The sequence below is a fragment of the Pocillopora verrucosa genome, chromosome 8 (genome assembly GCF_036669915.1).
Source record: "Pocillopora verrucosa isolate sample1 chromosome 8, ASM3666991v2, whole genome shotgun sequence".
Lineage (NCBI taxonomy): Eukaryota > Metazoa > Cnidaria > Anthozoa > Scleractinia > Pocilloporidae > Pocillopora > Pocillopora verrucosa.
The window spans coordinates 12,867,547-12,887,177 of record NC_089319.1 but is presented as its reverse complement, the minus strand read 5'-3'; the positions used below and the strand labels follow the sequence as shown (position 1 = coordinate 12,887,177).

The 19,631-nt window shown below is 36.8% G+C and overlaps 1 protein-coding gene and 1 long non-coding RNA gene across 3 annotated transcripts; one reads left to right on the top strand and one right to left on the bottom strand.

Moving 5' to 3' along the window:
• Nucleotides 1–252: 252 nt before the first annotated feature.
• Nucleotides 253–16,739, bottom strand: LOC131779939 (E3 ubiquitin-protein ligase RBBP6). 2 transcript variants are annotated; one of them, XM_059096553.2, is made up of 16 exons: nucleotides 16,288–16,739; nucleotides 15,637–15,730; nucleotides 14,965–15,004; nucleotides 11,298–11,345; nucleotides 9,449–9,537; nucleotides 8,411–8,522; nucleotides 7,493–7,611; nucleotides 6,930–7,078; nucleotides 6,386–6,486; nucleotides 5,513–5,655; nucleotides 5,002–5,051; nucleotides 4,653–4,705; nucleotides 4,439–4,508; nucleotides 3,712–3,778; nucleotides 2,568–2,924; nucleotides 253–2,450 (listed from the first exon to the last, which is right to left on the bottom strand). In XM_059096553.2, the coding sequence occupies exons 1-16, from the start codon at nucleotides 16,454–16,456 to the stop codon at nucleotides 809–811; spliced, it is 3,303 nt and encodes a 1,100-aa protein (XP_058952536.2). In that variant the 5' UTR covers nucleotides 16,457–16,739; the 3' UTR covers nucleotides 253–808. The 2 variants fall into 2 exon arrangements, with proteins under 2 accessions (XP_058952536.2, XP_058952537.2); XM_059096554.2 differs by having other exon boundaries at nucleotides 5,002–5,048.
• A 72-nt stretch (nucleotides 16,740–16,811) lies between these two features.
• Nucleotides 16,812–18,251, top strand: LOC136283167 (uncharacterized). Its single transcript, XR_010718603.1, has 2 exons — nucleotides 16,812–17,370; nucleotides 17,954–18,251. It is a non-coding gene; the product is annotated as an uncharacterized lncRNA (long non-coding RNA).
• The last annotated feature ends 1,380 nt before the right edge of the window (nucleotides 18,252–19,631 follow it).

Here is a 19,631-nt window from a genome sequence, read left to right as displayed (position 1 = left end):
TGTAATGCCAAGTGCTTCACACTCAAAGCATACCCGTACATGGCGTTTGAAAAAGAGCAAATTTTAATGAGACCTTACTCAGTCCATATAACCAAAGAAGCTCTTGACTTCTAGACAAATTCTTCTTGCCAGAACCTTGGGAAATGTATGGAGAACAGTATGGAAAGTAAGCATAGACTGATGTTAGGGTGCATGGGTGTTAACGGTTAAATGGTTGTCCTCTCTGGAAGCGATCAAGAGCCAGTCTTTGTTAAAAAAAATAAATATAATTTTATTACCACACGGTTATTCAAGCATACTTAATAAACAGGTATTAGAAAAGCTAAGTGTCAGTTCAACATGACGCACTAATGTTTGATAACGGAGCATTTAAATTTTTTTTGTACAGTTTCACTGTGGATTTGACTGGTCTCGTTTTTCTTAAGCAGTTAGGTACAATTTCAACCTATTTGAAACCTAGTGGTTTTCTTTTCTTTTCTTTTTTTTTTTTTTTTAACCTAATAATTAACATATGCTAGAAACATGGGAAGAGTCATTGTGACTCAACCTTCCTAGGACCCTTTCACCCTGATGATGGACAGCACTGTATGCTCCCGTTACGAGTCACCACAGGACAAATCAAAACAAAGACGAACAAGTTCATTAAAATCAAAGGCAGTTCAACTTCGGAAGATCGCTCTCACATCTGGTCTGATCTCTCTCTCTCCCCCACCTGGTTGGTCAAAGGATAGAAATCTTACCGACAGAAGCGAGAAGTTTGATGTTATACTTTTGATTTGTTTAACTATACACAAAATTTGTTAGGTATCTATCTATTCTTATCCTCTTGCAGTTCTACTTGATGGTTCCCATTTTCTCGTTTTTTCGCAGTAAATCTTGATTCTTCCTCTTTGGATCGTTCAGCACTTAATTCTGGATGGAATCCCTCCTGACCATTTCCAGTCTTCACTTCATTTTCTCTATCGCTCTCGTGTTTTTCCATCTCTTCTTCTTCCACTTTCTCAACATTCTGTTCACCCTCTGGTTTACAATCTTTAGTATTTTCAGCTTCTCGGTCACTATCGTTGTCACTTTCGAGCAATTTCTTTTCCATCAAATCATTATCAGTGTCGCTTTCCTTTCCTTCAAGCCTCTCTTCATTTCCTTTCACCCTTTTTTCAGCCTCCTGATCACTTTCTAGTAATTCCTCTTCTCTTTGATTCTTCCCTTTCACTTCACTTACTTTAGCCATAGACGTCTTAGCTTTTCTGCAGTCTTGTTCCTCCAAGTCGCTTCCGTTCTCTGCCATATCTTCATCACTTTCACTCGACTTCTCCCAGACATCATCACTCTCGTGTACTTTTTTCCCCTCTTGGTCTTTTCCATCCTCCTCCATATCTTCTTTATCTCCTTCATCACTATCACTTCCTTCCTCATCACTTTCTTCCTGATGCCCAGCTCCATCGGTTCCTCGATCATCTTTTTCTTCATCTGTGGTAGTTTTACCATCAGGGTTGCCAGCCTCAGATGATTCATCCTTTTTTTCATTCTCCTTACTTTCAAAGTTATTCCCTGCCTCCTCTTCTTCACTGCCAGCCTTCTCTCCCCTATTTTTTCCCTTTTTATGCCGTTTATGTTTCTTGTGTTTCTTTTTACTCTTACGTTTTTTACCCGAGGACTCCTCTTTCTTATCCTTATCTTTTTTCTTCCGTTTCTCTTTTCCCTCTTTGCTTTTCTTTCCTATTTCCTTTCCCTCTTTGCTTTTCTTTACTAATTTCTTTTCACCCTGTTTCTTGCTGTCTCTCTCCTTTCCTTTCCCCTCCCTATCACTAACTATTTTCTTGTCCTTATCCTTTTTCTTTAATTTTTCTTTCTCTTTACTCGTTTTACTTTCTTTCGGTTTATCTTTGTCTTTTTCTACCCTCGTAGTCTTGTCCTTCATCTCACCCTTGTCATCTTTCACATTCTGCTTTTTGAGCTTCTTTTTCTCCTCCTCCTTAACACCACCAATTCCCGCCTTCTGTTCCATTGGCTTTTCATCTTTATGCGAAGTCTTCTGTTTCTTCTGTCCTGTACTTTTCTGTTCCTTTCTTCTCTTTTTATGTCTCTTTTTCTGCTCTTCTGCAGAATTTGCGCCGCCACTCTGACCACGTGACGGAGTAGGCGAAGGAGACCTGGATTCGTCCCAGCCCTCTGGAGTGGGCGCTCGTGCGGGACTTCCAGAGGATCGTGAAAGGGAACGTGACCGCGATCTTGAGCGTGAAAAGGACCGTGACCTTGACCGTGATCGGAGTGATGGCGAGCGCGACCATGAGCGAGTTGGAGTCAAAGAACGAGAACGTAAACGTTGACGGCTTTTCTGAAGTTCTCTGTATTCTAGGAGCTCGTCATCAAAGTCGAAGCTACTACCCTCCTTCCTAGGAACTTTTTTGGGACGAGTGGTAGACGAATGCTCTCGCTTTTTCTTGCCTCTATGAAAAGAAAGCATGTCCAACATTAGATAAGCAATGTAAAGGCTAAGGATGGAAGTGGCCTTAAATGAACGCTACGTTGCCATTGAGCGTGGCCAAACAGGAGTTCTTTTTTACCTCGTTTTTAGTTTCTTTTGCATTTTGTAGAACTCTCGTTCGGACATTGGCGGCGTGAGAGACCCAGGTCGGTCGCCAGGATGGAGTGGGTCGAACATCGCGGGTGGTCCGAAGGCTGGATGGCGTGGTAAAGGAGCCGCAACCAGGGCAGGAACAGGAGGCATACGAGGAAGAGCAGGTGCTGCTGCATGCATCCCTCTGATTGCCGGGGGGAGATAAGGAGGTGGACCGGGGTGGCGAAGACCACTCAAACCCGGACGGATAGCAGGTACACGGGGCACATGTTCCGGGGGAAGTCCGTGGGGTCTAATGGGTTCCGATAACCCGTGACGCATTTCAGGTACACGAGGTGGTCCCCTGCAAGAGGAAATTGTCAAGTATACCGTAAGTAATAAAAGCGGCACTGTTTCCTTCGTACCCGAGGGTTCCCCCTCATCAGGCTAAACAGGTATACTCGTCAAACAGAAGGCGGTTTTCGGATCTAGAATTTCAAACAAGCTGAACAATCTTATGAAGAATGTCTTGAACGAGGTGCCTGTCATGACAAGTGTTGAGCAGGGTGTGACATTTGAGTTCCCGAGTCTTCATGTCATCGTTCTCATTACAGTAGACAGGGGTGCCTGGGTCAATATGCCAAGATCCACATGATATTTACCTTCAACAAGGTAGGGGAAAATAAAAGTTTCTTCCCTAGCAGGGTCAGGGTTATGAGGCCTCGGCCACCCACCCTCCCCTTAACGATCTTTTGTGTTTCCCATGTTAAAAAGCATATAATCAAAGCATTTATCCTTTTAACAAAAAAATCTCACCCAAGTAGCGGTTCAATGCAGAAAAAAATTTTCTACACTACAGGAAAAAGGCTTGATGTAGTTATCAGTTGTGATAGACAGATATAAACAATACAACATAATTTGATGGTGCAGCTAGTGGCATCGAGGAGTAAGCTTTCTTGGAGCGCAATCATTTTGAACTTGGTTTTATCTTCTAAGCCCAGATTTCAAGCCACTTCGACAACACAACACAACATTCTCCAAAAAAAATTCTAAAATATAATAGAAAAATTTTAAGAAGCCAAGAAGAAAGACACAGATATAAAATTATAGGTTTTTCTTCTGAAGGCGTTCAAAGTGAACATGTAATTTACCTTAGGGGAAAATCGCCTGGTCTTCTACGAGGATCAAAAGGAAGCCTGACTTGATTCAAACCAAGACCTGAATCAATCGAAGATGTCGACTTAGTTAGAAGAACCAAGGCATTTGTTTTCTTAGCCCTGCATAACGGTACAACCACTGTTACCAGAGCCACGCGCACAAATCTGACCCATCCGATCACAAGGAGCGTGCGATAAATTCCGCCGAATTTCCTTGTCGTGTTCGCTTCCTTTGGTTTTCAGCACTGATTCAAATCATTGATTATTATCGAAATCAGAATTCAATTCCCATTTCATTGGTTAGTTTTATTTAAGTGACTATAGTAGCAGTGGTGTGGTATTCGTTTCTTTGCTTGAAACCGCCTGCTATATTCAGTATAGCAACTAATATAAGCTTTCAAATGAAGCTGTACAATGCAACGAAACGCTACATGGCCCAATGAATAACAATACTACTGTCCTACTAAATGTATGGTATCTTTATTTTGCCCTATACAGTTTCATTGAGGTTTGTTTGGGAAGAGGGAAAAGACATTGAAAGGCTTATTAGAGAGAGGGCTCAATAGCACTGGGGTCAATGGAGACGGAAGGGCAATCATAAAAGGGGGGGGGGCAATCAAATTGTTTTTGGTAAGTGTGCTATACTTCAGACGAGGGTGTGGTTATTACGTATTAAGAAACATATTAGAAAGAGGGCCCTATCTACTGCTCTGTGCTTCACCTTGCTGTATTGGACCATCACGGTGGTGGATTCTGATTTGTTGAGGCTGACTTGATACTTGTTTGACAGGCTGTAGGAATGTATTAAGAAGAGTTATACAAATTGTATTTAACAGAATACTAAATGTCACCTAAACGAAAAAGGTAACTCTGAATTCACACGAATGTTTCTTAATTATTTAACTATAGAAGCCTCAGATGTATACTTTGCTCACCTTTGGGGAACTTTCTTTTATCCTATTTTCAGCATCACTTGTCAGTTTTGTTGCTAAAAGAAAATAAGTTTTAACATTTGTTCTAGAAAAATTTTAAATTTTTCATTAGAGGCTCAAAGGATTTGGAGACTTGCTTCACATGTCCGGTTGAGTATCTTAAGTGAGACGCAGACGAATACTCTTCTAGGAAATATGCAGTATCCACTATAAATTTTTCTTTTGTTATCGCTATCCTAATAATCATTGTTGTATCAAATGAAACTTGACAGAAACTTTGCAACTTTATACTACAAATAGGTTTTACTGAACGTTGTTCACCCGTGATTTGTAAGCACGACCCTGGAGTTACCTTGAGGTTCATTTGGTTTAGGATCTGAGGCAGCTTTTTCTTGACTACTGCTAAGAAAAAAGGGTGCATCAGTACTTCTCCAATATTGGTGACTACTAGTGGTTCACAATATTATTAATGTTAAAACTCTGTTTTAGTGACAGGATGGAAGGGGCAAGGAGGGGTGTGTCCAACATTGAAAGAGAAAAAGAAATTTTTTAATCATCTCATTTCCTGATGCTTAGACACAGTGGCTTGATAGTTGGTACACAGGACTCTGGATCAAGAGGCTTAGTTTTAAATTGTTGAGTTACTCTGACTCCTTTGTTCTCTAGCTGAGAAAAGACCAGTCAAAAGACCACTGTCATCTAAATTCGTTCTCCCCAAGCTAAAAATTTTGTTTTCAAGGTTTTGAGATTTGTTGGAACTATTTCCCTTAAGTGGCGAGAATTCTCCTAAAGGTGGAGCTATAAAGACCCTGACAGAGTCTCGTGTATATAGAGGATCTTAAATCAAAAAGTGCAGAGTCTACCTTGCAGGTTCAACCTTAGTTGCTGGTGTGATTTGTTTACCATCTGTGTTGGTGGTAGTTGGTGCAGTTGCCTCATTAGTCTTCGGTGGCAATTGGGTTACAAAAGGGCTGGCAGGTCTGGCATTTTTGAAAGTGTTCACAGCCTATGCAAAACAAAGATGACAAGAGAAGACATAGGCAATGCATTTTTAACTTAATGTAATCAGTAATAGAAGATTGACTATTGTACGTTGATAGATGATGTCACAACAAACTACCCAGAATCTCAAAACTTAACTTTTCCCTTTAAGGTGGCTCCATTGAGTTTTAGCCTGATTATCATGACGTTATGTTTCCATGAATGGTTTGTGATGTTTTTTACCTTTAAAATCACTAAAAGTTACGTAAATGTGACAAGCAAGAGTCAGACTATTGTTTTCTGTAGTTAAGAGTACCAAGAATATCCCAATGAACTCTTATCCTGACAATTAACCCTTGACTCTAAAAATCTAATTAGCAGTTCTCCTTACTGTCTGCCATACAATTCTTATCATGAAAGTTCACAGAATTTGGTATTGGATCAAATAGCAATCCCTTAATAAATCTTTTCCTTTACTCTCATCACTTGTTTGCTTGATATTGCATTGATATTTTAAAGAGAAATTGTGTCTTGATCACTCACGGGAGTTAAAGAACTAAGTAACCAGTAAAAGGAGTGTGGGAAATTCATTCTTTATCTGGGAGACTCACCAACAATCTGGAAGTGTTGGTATGCAATATGACTTGATAAGCGTATTTACTCTTTGGACAATTTTATTTACCATTTGAGTCTATACTGCATACTGCTTGAGCAAAACAGGGAAATGACAATTCAGTTCATGTCCTTGTTCTCACCTGCCTAAGCTGTTTGTTAATAACCAGTGAATCAGGTGAAACATTCTCTGTTCCACATGATGGACATTCCTGATCATTCTCCAAAAGGTAGTTTCTTATGCCTGAGAATAACAAGCCCAATACCAGCAATAAATACACGAAATGAAAAACATAATCACAAGTATCTCACTTATGATGGTGTAACATTTTCCATCTACATAACTTTTTACCTGCAAAAGGGCTGTTTCCGGATCAAATACTTTTTAATTACAAAATCTATGTAAGTGGTTTTCTTTCTTACAACAAAGTAGTATATCATAGTTTTAAAATTCCAATTGCCCTTCTGAAGCAACATTATGTCTTTTTCATGTTTTCTGGGTGTAGTTTCAAAGATAACACTGAAAGCACACTTGATAATTGGCAGAGCTTGTTGGAAAAGGGGCCAAAATTGGTCTATCTCACCAGGGTTTGACAATACACATATCAAATAAGTTCAGGGTCTATAAAAAGCATAAGTTTGTTCTGATTGTTATGCACCCTAAAAGTTAGCAAGAAAATAACATACAGTCATCACAGTAACTTGTTCCACAACATGGGATGAGCACAGCATCTGTCAGTAAATTGCTACAAGAGGGGCACCGTAGCTCAGCAGGAACTTTCTTGTTACCAGCAGACTGTGGAGTTTTTTCTTTTCCTTTTGATTTGGTTTCATCTCTAAAACAAATCAGATGGAAACAACATTAGCACCACAAATGCACCAAACAGAATAACCTAACATGTACATATACCTACAGATTGAACCTCACCCATCACAACTGACTTACACCCAGTAACATCACTGCTAAACTAACCAATCAGTTGACATGAACTGGACCTATACCACTTGACGGACATCAATTCTTCACCAACACTGATGACAACTTTCACTTAGTTGCCAAAACATCAATCACCACTACCAACAACAGTTCTTCCCAAGACTACTCTCACTCAAATGCTCAGACAATGCAATCGTGTGTTATCCCTGGGTTCAAACCATTTACTGAATGGGAAGACTGACACTCAAATTTTTGAGAACTGTCAAACTAAAGAATTCATTTCTGCTATATCTCATCATATATACTGACTTACTCTTGATTTGAAGGTGACAGGCTACTGGTTGGTGGTGATGATGTACCCTCTGCTGTGCTCAGAAAAGTTCGAGGAATACCTGTTGTGCGTTTCACCTTTGGAACATCAAATCTAGCATCCTAATGACACAGTTCACAAAACATTATATTGGAAACTCAGTATTTTCAATAGCATCTTACAGGAATCTGACAAGAAGTGGAAGACATTGAGTGTACAACTGTACACCTAACACCTGACCCGAGATGACAAAGAGCAAAGGAAACTTCACAAAGTTTTTCAGAGGCTGAAATAGAAGCCCTAAAAACTTCAACTTGAACAATATTCTTAGATGTGCCCCCAGAAAAAACAACAAAGGGAGTCCTTTTCTGCTTCTTGGAAGGCTTGTGCCCATAAAAGATAGAGATCTATTTAAACAAAAACTGAAAACTACATGTTCTATGACTGTTAACTTTCTATGATATAATAAAAGGCTAAAAAAGAAGTCAGGGAGGGCTGTTAACTGCACAAGAAGACTTTGAAAAGCCCACTACAACCACACAAGTTTGTAAATGTTACTTATCTACTTCATCAGTCATTGTAACTATAAAAATAGACATCCCTTTGCCTCATGGTGCACCAGGTTGCCAGAGGCACAATTCTTAATCTATTTATCTTTGCTGTATACCAGAAGCTCTCTGGCATGGTGTCTCTTGGTGTCAGAATGACATGTTAGTAAATTTTGAGATAATGACAGATGTTGCACATTTGCCAGAAGAGTGGACTTGGAGATTCAAATTTTTTTCTTCATGCATGCATGCATGCACATTTTTAGCACATTTTCAACATTTTGAAGTAGATATATTTCACAAATGACTTCTAACTTCTTTTGTTTTTGGAAAAATAATTACATTAAAATTGAACTGGCTCTCTTCCACTTACTCCATTGGTAGGACAGTTCCTTATGAAGTGCCCATGTTTTCCACACCTGTAACAAACATAGCTTTGTGGCACTGGTACACCTGGTGCATAAGGACGACGCCCTTTCACATACCTGTCAAAATAGAAACAGGTTAATCCTCTAGTGGATTTGATCAGAATAAGTGAAATACATGATGTAATTTTAAACTCTAGGTTTAAACAGGAAATGTTCTGAAAAAAATTTGGGAAACATGTTTGAAGAACCAACTTAACACTGTCAACCACTATGATACCAAGTTAAAACAATAAACTTGGAAATATGCAGGATGAAAATTCTCTGCTTTCCAGTCCTAAACAAATCAAAAATTATATTTGAAGTCTTGCTTATGCAATCATCTCAATATTAAGAAAATGAGCTCATCCTTTAGCCTTTGAATACTCTGACAAAACAATAGCCATAACATGATTCCATATACACAGCTCTTAGCACTTAAGAAAATACTCTCATCATATCTAGTTGCTTGTACATCAGCACACAAATATTTCACTAACAGAAGAAAGAGCTTCACTGATAATGTCTTATCTCCATAGCCACTTGGAACACAAACAGTATTCAATTCTATCTCATTATCAGCTGGAACCAGATGAACTACCTAGGTGACAATGCTTGAATAACTGGGGTGAGTTCCCAAAGAAACTGATGCTGCATCTTGGTGGTCATTAGAAAGCAAAATGGTTCTATCACCTGAGTTGATAAAGTAACTTGGCCACCATAAAGAGTTTCTAAAGCTGATGTTCCTCCATTAGAGTGAATTGTGAAGGGCTATTACTTGAAATGTCAGCTTCAGAAACTCTTCCAAGAGGCCAATTTACTTCATAGGTGATAACACAAACGTCCTCTCTTCAATTTCTTTCACAGAGGAAAACACATCCCAGGCTATGATTATCAGCTGAAGGCAACAACACCTATAACATTCATGTGACAGAGGTCTGAATAATTTTTTTAATCGTTACAGTCCAAGATTGAAAGGTAGTTCTACGTGGGATGTGTTGACATACTGTGATGGATCCCAATCCTCTCCTGACTGTTTCATCATTGCCTTCAGCTTATCTTCCTCTGATGCATCAGCATTGGCCAAATCAGTCACCTAGGGAAGAAAGGTAATACTGTATACTACAATAAATCTTCCCAGCCCATCTTGGTATCACTCTATCACTGCATCCAATTAACAAGCCCGTCTGTTACAAAAACTATCTTACCATTAAGGATTTGGGCAAACATTTAAAAGTGAAAAAAATTAAAAAAAATCAAAGTTTCAATATTATCTTGATATCATTTCCAAGCAAAGAAATAAAACAGCCAAGTTCAATATCTAAGAAAAAGGTGTCACATGGTTCCATGGGAAACAGTGTTTGCATGCCCTACACTCAATAGTGTTCTAAACAGCTGTGTTCAATATTTCTATTTCTTTCTTTGTCAATGATGGTACCAAAACGTGGCATGTTTTGCTAATGTAGTTCTCAATTGTTGCCCAAACATCCACAAAAACAATATTTTTATATAGTGAATATGGCATCATAAATGCAGATAATTTAAGAGACCCTTCTGCATTTTGTTGTTCTCATGCAACAAGTCAGGAACAAGAATTCACTACATTACAGTAAAGGTACTGATTAGGAAAAAAAATTTCCCTTTTGCAAAGGTTTAAAGATGTCTTTTTCTGAACAATATTAATTTTAACATCCTCACTTTTGGCATCAGTGAAATGTGATAGCTCCCAGACAGATTTTTGGATTTTGTCATGAAAATGCTCATATAGCTTCTTTCAAATTTATAATTTTGTTTGTTAGTCTGTTCCAACATGATATCTTTATCGGTCTGATTGCCTTATGGTAATTCTTGACTAATATTTGTGTCATGGATGGTAAGCATGATCACTGTATGGCAAATGCAGTAAGAACCCTGTGTTGAAGTCATGTTTGGTCAGTAAACAGTCAAGAGCTAATGAAAATCAAGGGTGCCCAGAACACTAGGTTCATCGAATTAATTCTTTAGGTTTATTTCCCTTTTGTTGCACGAATAGCTTTTCATAATAAAGTGGGTCATGATAAAGACACACAACCTGGTTTGTACCTAATACTACATAAAATACACAAGCTGATGTAACAAAGCCTAATGGGTTAAAACAGAGGATTCCTACTGAAATTTTGGTCTCGCAGGCTGTGGGGATAAAATTCTGTTTGCAAAAGAACATTTTAAATCAAACACAGGAAACAGGGATATCAGACCTTGCACGTCAACCTTACTTTTGAGTTGTGTAAACAAATGGTTTGTCTGTCAAATATTCAAGTATGGTTCCTGTTGGTCAATTATTCTGTAGTATCATTAGCTTTATGTTGTCCTAATATTAGCCTTGTTCATTATCTAGGAATCAATTTTCATTGTGGTCTGTCAATGGAGGTTACAGATGACACAAAGCAAGATTTTGTCATTTTTGCCATCCTAGTTTGTTCTAAGTTTTTTGTTCTTTGTTCCTCCTTATATTTTGTTACTATCGGCAACAAAGAGGGTTCTCCCTCAAATGCTGTGATTTGAATAACTTAACAATTGCTTCATGTGTCAGCATGTGTTAATTGATATATGGAGCAAGTTGAAGGTTTGGAGAGAACAAAATATTCCTAATAGATATTTGAGGTGCAGCCCACGTCAGTTCTAGCTAACAAATAAACATTTTTTTTAATAAACATTTTTCCAACAGAGTGGTTTATTGTCAATATAGCGAAAATCTGGCTCTGCTAAGATTCAATCCATAATTACACATGTCACTAGTGTGCACAATGGAATTAAGAAGCACACTTTAGCAATGAAATTTAATAATGCAATCTATCTAGTTATGTAACCATTTACCTTGCTTAACTTGTTGGATTTTACAACTTGGTAATCTTGGAAACCACTCTTCATGAATAAAGTTGAAAAGGAACAACCATCAATAACAACTACAGTGAAGAAGACTGTACTTAAAACATCAATAACTTATACTTTCCTGTACATTTAGAGCCATTACTGAAAAAGGGTGTGAAGTAAATTTTACTTGAACACCCAATTAAATCATCATTAAGCAACATTGTGCAAAAGCACATCTAACAAATAGCTTTTGCTTCAAGTGCAGACTGTATAATGTGCCAAGCATATATTTCTGCTGTGGAATAATAATAATAATAATAATAATAATAATAATAATAATAAAAATAACAACAATAGTAACAACAATAACAATAATAATAAATCAGTGTGACAAAGAGACAGAAAACAAAATAATTTCTTAGGAAAAGGGGCTTAACTTAAAGAGCCAACCCAAAAGTGCACAAGAGCATTTCATTTTCTAATTGCCTTAACTCTAGAAGAATTTTGTGGAATTTTCTCTTTTCAAGGCAAACATGAACATTTAACACAGTTGGTATTCTATAGTATAAATAAACAACCAAAAAATATAGCATGAAAGGACAACATATAGATTGAACTTCTTTAAACTTGCAGTGAAAGTAAAGTTCACCGAAAATCAGCCACAGGTTAAATCACTGGGAGATCAAACTACTTCCTAAGAAAGAGGTTACACATACATGCAAGCAGTAGCTGTGGCTACCTGGGAAGGAAACCTTTGTTTGTTATTTCTTCCAGTCCCAGAAGAGAACATATCAGTAAACAAAACTAAATTTCAAAACAGTATCAATTGAAAAACAAGACAAGGAAGTCATGCAAACATCTGTTATGATTTTAGAGGGAGACAAAGAGGAAAAAATATCAAAATTTCAAGGTTTTAGTTTACCAACTTGTTGTAAATTCTAATGGAAATGGTTTTTGAATGGGTGCACACTATGAACAAAGCTGCCAAGCAGGTCTTTCCTTTGTAATATCAGAGCACAGTAAGACCTTTTGACAGAAATTATCGCTTTGCTAGAAGGAAATTTCAATAATGCTCCCCCTATTGTTATACTCTTAATTGTAAGTTGTAATTGGATGAATATTTGGTACATTCAATCTGCATGTGCTTCTAAAAACAACCACTTTAGGTTATGTTATGCAAAACACTGCCATCATTTTCATATGAATAGAATAGATCTTTTCCAGTACTTAAAACTTTAACTGAGGACTTGGTATCAGAACTCCAACGATGCAAGTTTTTGACATTGTCTTCCCTTTTCCAGGGAAAATTAAAGTGGGTACTCTGCAAAAGATTCCCATTTGTGATTTCTCCACTTGATGGATTGAATTACTTTCATCTTGTATACATGCTTTGTCTTCTATCAGCATCTCCTCATGAGAAACACCGACACTATCTGCCCTCCTACAGTAGTCTTCAAAGTCATGTTTACTCCTTTTATCAACCCTGTGACATGACAGGGAAGATAGCAAAGTAACAAAAACCATCCCATTTTCCTCCAGTAATAAGCTGTATAATAGCTGTAACTGTAAAGACTTCACTGACAGTAGGTATCAGCATTGTTGTCATCCTCTCAACAACAGGAATTGCATAAATGTTGTGATGCTTTGAAATAAATTGTAGATATTCTATAATTTCCAGATTAATGCACAATAACTTGGAATCCAATATGGACTTCTATAACCTTTAACACTCCAGTGCTACTGCAAAATATTTCCAAGGGCAGGAGAGTTGCAGTTCTTTTGTTGTAATCCACTGAACATTTTAGCAGCTTCCACACACACCATTAGAGCAGATCAAATAAAGTGCCCCAGATAATCAAGGGAGCAAATATCCAACAAAGGCATTTATTGCAACGAACTATCCTTGAAGCGCAAGTCTTCCATATTCAAGGCATTCTAATGAGAAGTGGCAAGAACTAAAAGTTCTTAATATTTCTTGCCTAGAAAAACTGGCAACATGTACAGTTCTGATAAATACCAAAGTGTTCATGAATTGTCCATTAATTTTGAGAGCATAACCTTAAACAGCTACAACTACACTCAGGAGTGTATTGAAATAATGCACACAACAGTGTGAGGAAATATCAAAATAATAATCCAATGTAGCCAAAGAAAAGCTAAAAGAGAGGGAAAGTATTTAGTACACAAAATGCTTTTGATATCATGTTTTTTGTTCCAGTAACTTTTGAACAACCATATTTTAAAACAACTTACTCAAGGGATTTCAAGGTTAACTCCATTTGAACATAAGGACAATTTAAGGTCACTTCTTGAAATTGTATAAAAATTCTTATCAACACATTTACACACATGGCGTTAACTGGTCCATTTATAAACAAGTTTGTTGACCTATCATTTCCTCTCTTGTTTAGAATTTTTGGCATTGTGAATTTAGAAAATTCCTCAGAACTACAGTCAACTCCCAATAAATTGAACCTATGCTGCAAAACTTAATTTTTCTTCTCAATTTCTGTCAACCATTACTGTTATCTTACCCACTGCAAGTTTCACTGGCTCAAGGTAAATTTATAAACAGTGTAATGTACCTTCAGAAAGTGGTATGGTTTATATTCCTCTATTTTTTTGAAAAAATTCTGTTTACTCAACTCCTCCACACTTGATGTTGAATTTGATTTGAATTTTCACCACAGACCTTTTACATAAATGGCTAGCCAAATTACTATCCTTTTACAACTGTGAAAATTACCTTTTCTATAAAATCTATAAAACAAAAAGAAACAAAAGAATTTTCACCCAAGGGTGACACCAATAAGGCTCATCCATCATTACGAAAGAGGCCTATTTGAATCAAATGCTATTGATCAGTATGTCCCTTTTTCTTAACGTTCCCATTCATTTGTTCACAACTCTCATAAAACTTGGTCTCCTGATACCAGTAGGGATCGATTTGTTGAGGGTTGACTGTATTAAATCCTGATAACATCAAAACAAATAATAACGAATACTCCAGGTGCTGCTGCTCCTACACAGGTGTTGGAAATAGGAAACACAGCTAAAGCCATGTGCAGTGACTTAAAATGCCCTGATAAGTGAAAGAACCAAATACAGCTCTTCTCTACATCCCTCTCGTAAAGTAGGACAAAATTATCCCAAGACTGAAAATAATTGTTCCCACTCAGGAACCTTTAAATCAACCTTGAAATTTCACACTGAAGACAACCAATAAATTTAAGTGTTGAGCTCTGCATTAACTTCTCATTGTGCTACAGCCTCAAAGTCATGAAAATTGTTTTCAAAATTTCCAAAAGATCAAATCAAATCTCCAAGATTTTATTATGAATTCTAACTACATGATGCAAGCCATTTATTCTTTATACCACAAATCACTTTTATTTAATTTAATTCAAGCAAGGTAAGCTATGAAGACAAATATGCAAAGTTGTACAATCCATTCCCACCCTAACCAGAAATGATCTTTGGCATGATGTTGCTTTAGGGTGATGCAAAACAGAACAATATTCTTCTTAAATAAACTATTACTGACTATCTCAGAAATCAAGATTACAGGTGACAGAAGGGAACCCATTTGTAACTGCTCCTAGCTATTACAAACATCTTAAAAAACTACTATACTGATTTGATTACAAGTATTCTTCAACCATGTACATACTGTTTTCTGCTCTCCACTTGAAAAAGGAGATGCTCTATCCCTGAAATGCAATATTTATATCCTAAGAATTAGATTCTAGCTTCACACAATACACATCAAACATAACTGTCTAAAAGATCAACAGACTAACTTGTACATTTCTACTCATTTTTTTTTGTAAAACACCTTAACTCGCAATCAGAAACAAAAACCCTCATAAGTATCTAAAAAAAAGGAATGGAGTTCTGATGCATGACCATAAGTTTTAGCATCACATATTTAAGCAAAGGCTCAGCCAGCATTCTATACTGCCTTCCATTGACAGAGTTATGGAGTGCCATAAAAATCCTAGAGGTGGTATCTATGAAGCATGCTCACTAGACTTAGAACAACGATAACTTTTCCCATAGGGAACAGGAAATGCAAACACAAGATCCTGCTAGCAGGCTAAAGAGATGGCAGTAGGAGGTATTTTATATGCAGAATTAGATCACTAGTGGCTGGAATTTTATTGAAACCCCTGCTTAAAACAGATTTGTTGGCTTTCCTTTTGTCACAACTAAACGATATTAACTCAACCAATCAAATATACTGTTATATATGCTTCCCCAACTAAGGATATTTAACAAAATGGAAAAAGATTACTACCCCTTGACACAATCCTACAATATTTGACAAAAATGCCACACTTACGCTGCCAGTTGAGCTTTACTCTTTGTACCAACTGGAATACGACGAACAACCACAGAAGAATTCTTGGGTATCATTGTCATCTCATCTTTGTATTCTACCATGAAAGTTAAAAGAGGTATTATCTATAAATGGCCTTTACATGCAACATCAAAGTTCGCAGTATGAGAGAGAAAAAACTTCATATCAATCACAAGGAAACAATGTTTTACTTGTTGCTAATATTTTGAAGACAAACAGTAACGCATAAATTTTAATAAACTGAAACGTAAAACAATCTTGAACCAGATTTCAGCATGTTTTTGCCTGCTCTTGCAAGTTCAAAAAATTCTAAAACGTTCCGCCAAGCTTCTTCGGGTTAGCGATAAGTAAGAGTTGGTAAAAACTAATTTTAATTTATTGAAGAGTACATAATCGGAAAATTGATCAAAAGATTGTGTAATTTTAAACGAACGCAAGTAATCCTTCATTTCTAACTTCGGGAACTGTATGATTCCACGAGTTTAAGCTCACACTCAATTATGGAAACCATTGTGAATTAATTACGGAATAAAACAACTAGGAAAAACATTTATTTGACTAGACTTCAAATATAACTTTAATACAGAATTGATTCGCAACCTAACTAGACACCACGTCAAAATAACTGCTCACCTTCTTTCGTCTGAGCATTGGTAACCTCCAGGTCAAAATCACTGTTCTTTCCGAATTTTTTCTGAGTAATGATTGACTGTTTAAGGTCGGCAAGCGAAATAGAAAGTCCGTCGAATGTAATTGTGTCATATTCTAAAGCACTTCGGAACTTATAGTGAATACAAGACATTAGGATACCGACAAAATTCTAACAAAAAACGAAAAAACGTTGAACGAAATAGCACAAACGATAGAGTCACCTCAACAAGGAACACGAATCAGTTCAACATTTTCTGAAGCTAGATAAGGCGGGGAAAACGAAACATAATGGAAAATTCACTCGCATAGAAAGAAAGATAAATAAATGAGTGAAGCTATTATAAAGGCAAAATCCAACAACTCTAAACTACCTAAAGAAATCTGCTGAAATAAGAAAACGGTAGCCGAAACCTCAACGCGACACGACACGAGTAATCACAGTTCGCACAGCTTTTCGGGAATTTGGTAATTCGGATATCAGCGAAAGGTCACGAAGGATGACGGAAGCTGCCATAAATATTCGGGAAATGCTGATCTCGCATGTATCACCTTTGTGACGGCATAGGAATGGTTGGGACCGCGGTTGATCACTTGGTTAACCTTTAAAGCTATGTGGTGGAGATAAACTGCAAAAACCAAGCCTTTGTCGTCGTGTCATGTTAATTCTTAGGAAGATTCCATAAGGTGACATCTGCCGGATCACGCTAAAACAGCTGTGAAGATATCAAGTGTTTCGCCAGCGCACAATATCATTCTTGAAGTTGACACAACTTGCGTTAATTTAAAGTGGAAATCATGTTTCCATTTCTCTTGAGACGAACTCTGTCACAAGCACGTCTTGCTTTGCGCTTTGAATCACTTCAATTAACCAAAACTGCATCACTTTCGAGCCACATTAAACGAGAACCGAGCTCCACAAGTATCGGAATCACAAAGGTCATGGTTGTATTGGTTCCTGGGATGTACTTTGGCGGACGATTGGGAAGAAACTTGGCTGAATTTTTAGACGAGTGGAGTATTTTCAATGCTGAAGACGACGATGAAGATGACTAGGAATTTAACACGGTACGTGGTCATTAATTAAATCAAACTTCATTCTACAAATAAATTTTGTGGTTTTGACTGCTTCTGTCAATGGAAATATTTAGTGTATTTTTAATAGTTCATAGTTATAGTGTACTAAATAATAATGAATAGTTTGCAATGCCCTAAAACACAAGGTTCCTGAAATATTGAAATTATTCTTTAAGGACTATACATGCTGAAATTTTAAGTATGCCAGGAGCATGTTAATCCAATTAGCATCTTGTGCAGTGAGTTCGAAATAAACGTATGTTTCTAACTAACAGTGAAAAAACTTCTCGTGGAATTTGGGATAAACAGGTAGACGTGGAATTGTGTTTTTAAAGAATTAACGTTACCAACTGGTTTTCTTACAGTCTTATTCCTTTGGGGCGCATTAAACAAATCCTATTGTTTGAATTAATGGTATGTTTATTAAAATGATGTTGTTAACCAAAAGCTTGAAGTTTAAATTTTGCTTTTATTTTAATTTTTGCTTCTCCAATAAACAAAAATTTTTTTAGTTTACAATGTTTCATCTTGAAGGGTGTAAATAATTTCTTGGTCCCTCTCTTTTTCATTTCAGCTTGTGCCAGTGATGTGAAATGGTAATTTCCTACTCTGCACACAAACTTTACCACATGAATATTATATTTTAAGACACAAGGAGAAGATCCCAACAAGATTGATTTCTAAAACCAAGAATATTTTTATAAGAACAAATCTGTATTAATTTTTTTTATTTTTAACAGAAATTTTACGCTAAGGGTGGCAAATTCATATTTAACACGCATGAGTAAGTTTTAGTTTTTTTACTCTGGCTCTACTGTAAATTAAATAGCTGAATCCTAGTTTATGTGGATTGAATAAAAAATTAAGTGATGTTTGTGATGTACAATTTTTGGCACCAGTGTTGTGTAATATGCTTTATTAGCATACTATTCGGATGGCACTGTGCACGTAATCCCACAGAAAACCATGACGAAAGCTGACATTCATCAGTGCTTTCAATAAGACCTGGCACCTGCCAAAGCTCCAGTGGGTATTCTGTTGTGAATCCCAGGGTATACTTTGGAAGCTTTTAAGCAAACTCATGAGGTGAGACCTAAAACACCTCAAGTTATTCTGGAGTTCTTTCAGTCAACTTTTACCTTAAGTTTATAAACAAGTTTTGATAAAAATGATTGATATTGTCTTATAATATATTCCAGCATACGTTTCCCAGCAAAAAAAATATTTTGAGTTTCCAATAACATACTGACTCAAATTTCAGTAACCAGTAACCATATGTCCTTTCAGAGGACTTTTTGAGTGAAACTCAGGGAGCATGCTTGCATGTCAGCAAGTGGAAGATTTTGATCAGAAATTACATGATTAGTTAACCAATTACTATAATGGTAATTAATGAATGATTAATGACCATCTACAGAAGTTTAACAATGAAAACTCTCTTTGAAGCCAGTTTATTCTGAATGGAAGTTGTGGTACAACAAGAGGGAAATTCTTGCTCTACTAAGGTAGCCACCTTCTTCAAATCTTATTGAAAGGTATGAATGCATAGGGCTGGATGGGTTGACATGGGTCTAGAAAAAGCCATTTGGCCCTGCACTTACACAGCTCTTTTGTACTTCCTGAGAATGTGAATTGGAATTATGGCCTTCAACTTAAATTAAAACAAACAAGAGAATGAGTAAGGCTTCATTATGAATTATGAGTTTCTTGAAATGACTCAAAGAGTAGAAGGAAAAGTATCTACTGCAGAATATTTTTTAGTTGAGTTGCCCATTGTGTACCCTTCTTTTATAAGCAAGTATATCCTATTTAGTTTGAAACAAAATTTCTACATTTTAAACTCTAAGTGGTCACCTGATAAAGTGCCTATTGACTGACTTTGGTCAGACTGGATGGAGAAATATTTGGCTTTGAGTCATGACGCACAAGCCTTACTGCCCTTGGTCTGTACTTCATGACCTCGAGCCACATATTTTCCTGCCAAGTCCTTCCACTTAGTCAAGTACATGGTAGTGGCTAAATTATTGTGAAGGGCATGATTACAAAAACAGAGGATTTAATTTTTAGATATGCCACACTGCAGATTTAGTTTCTAAAAGCCTAATAATCAAATGTCAATTGCCTTAATGTTGATCATCAGTTATCATTTTTAGCTTTCAACTGTGAATGGCAACACCTCCATTGAGACACTGATCTAAATGTAGCATGGACTGTGATTACAAATGGCCTTCCACTTTATTTAATTTAATTTT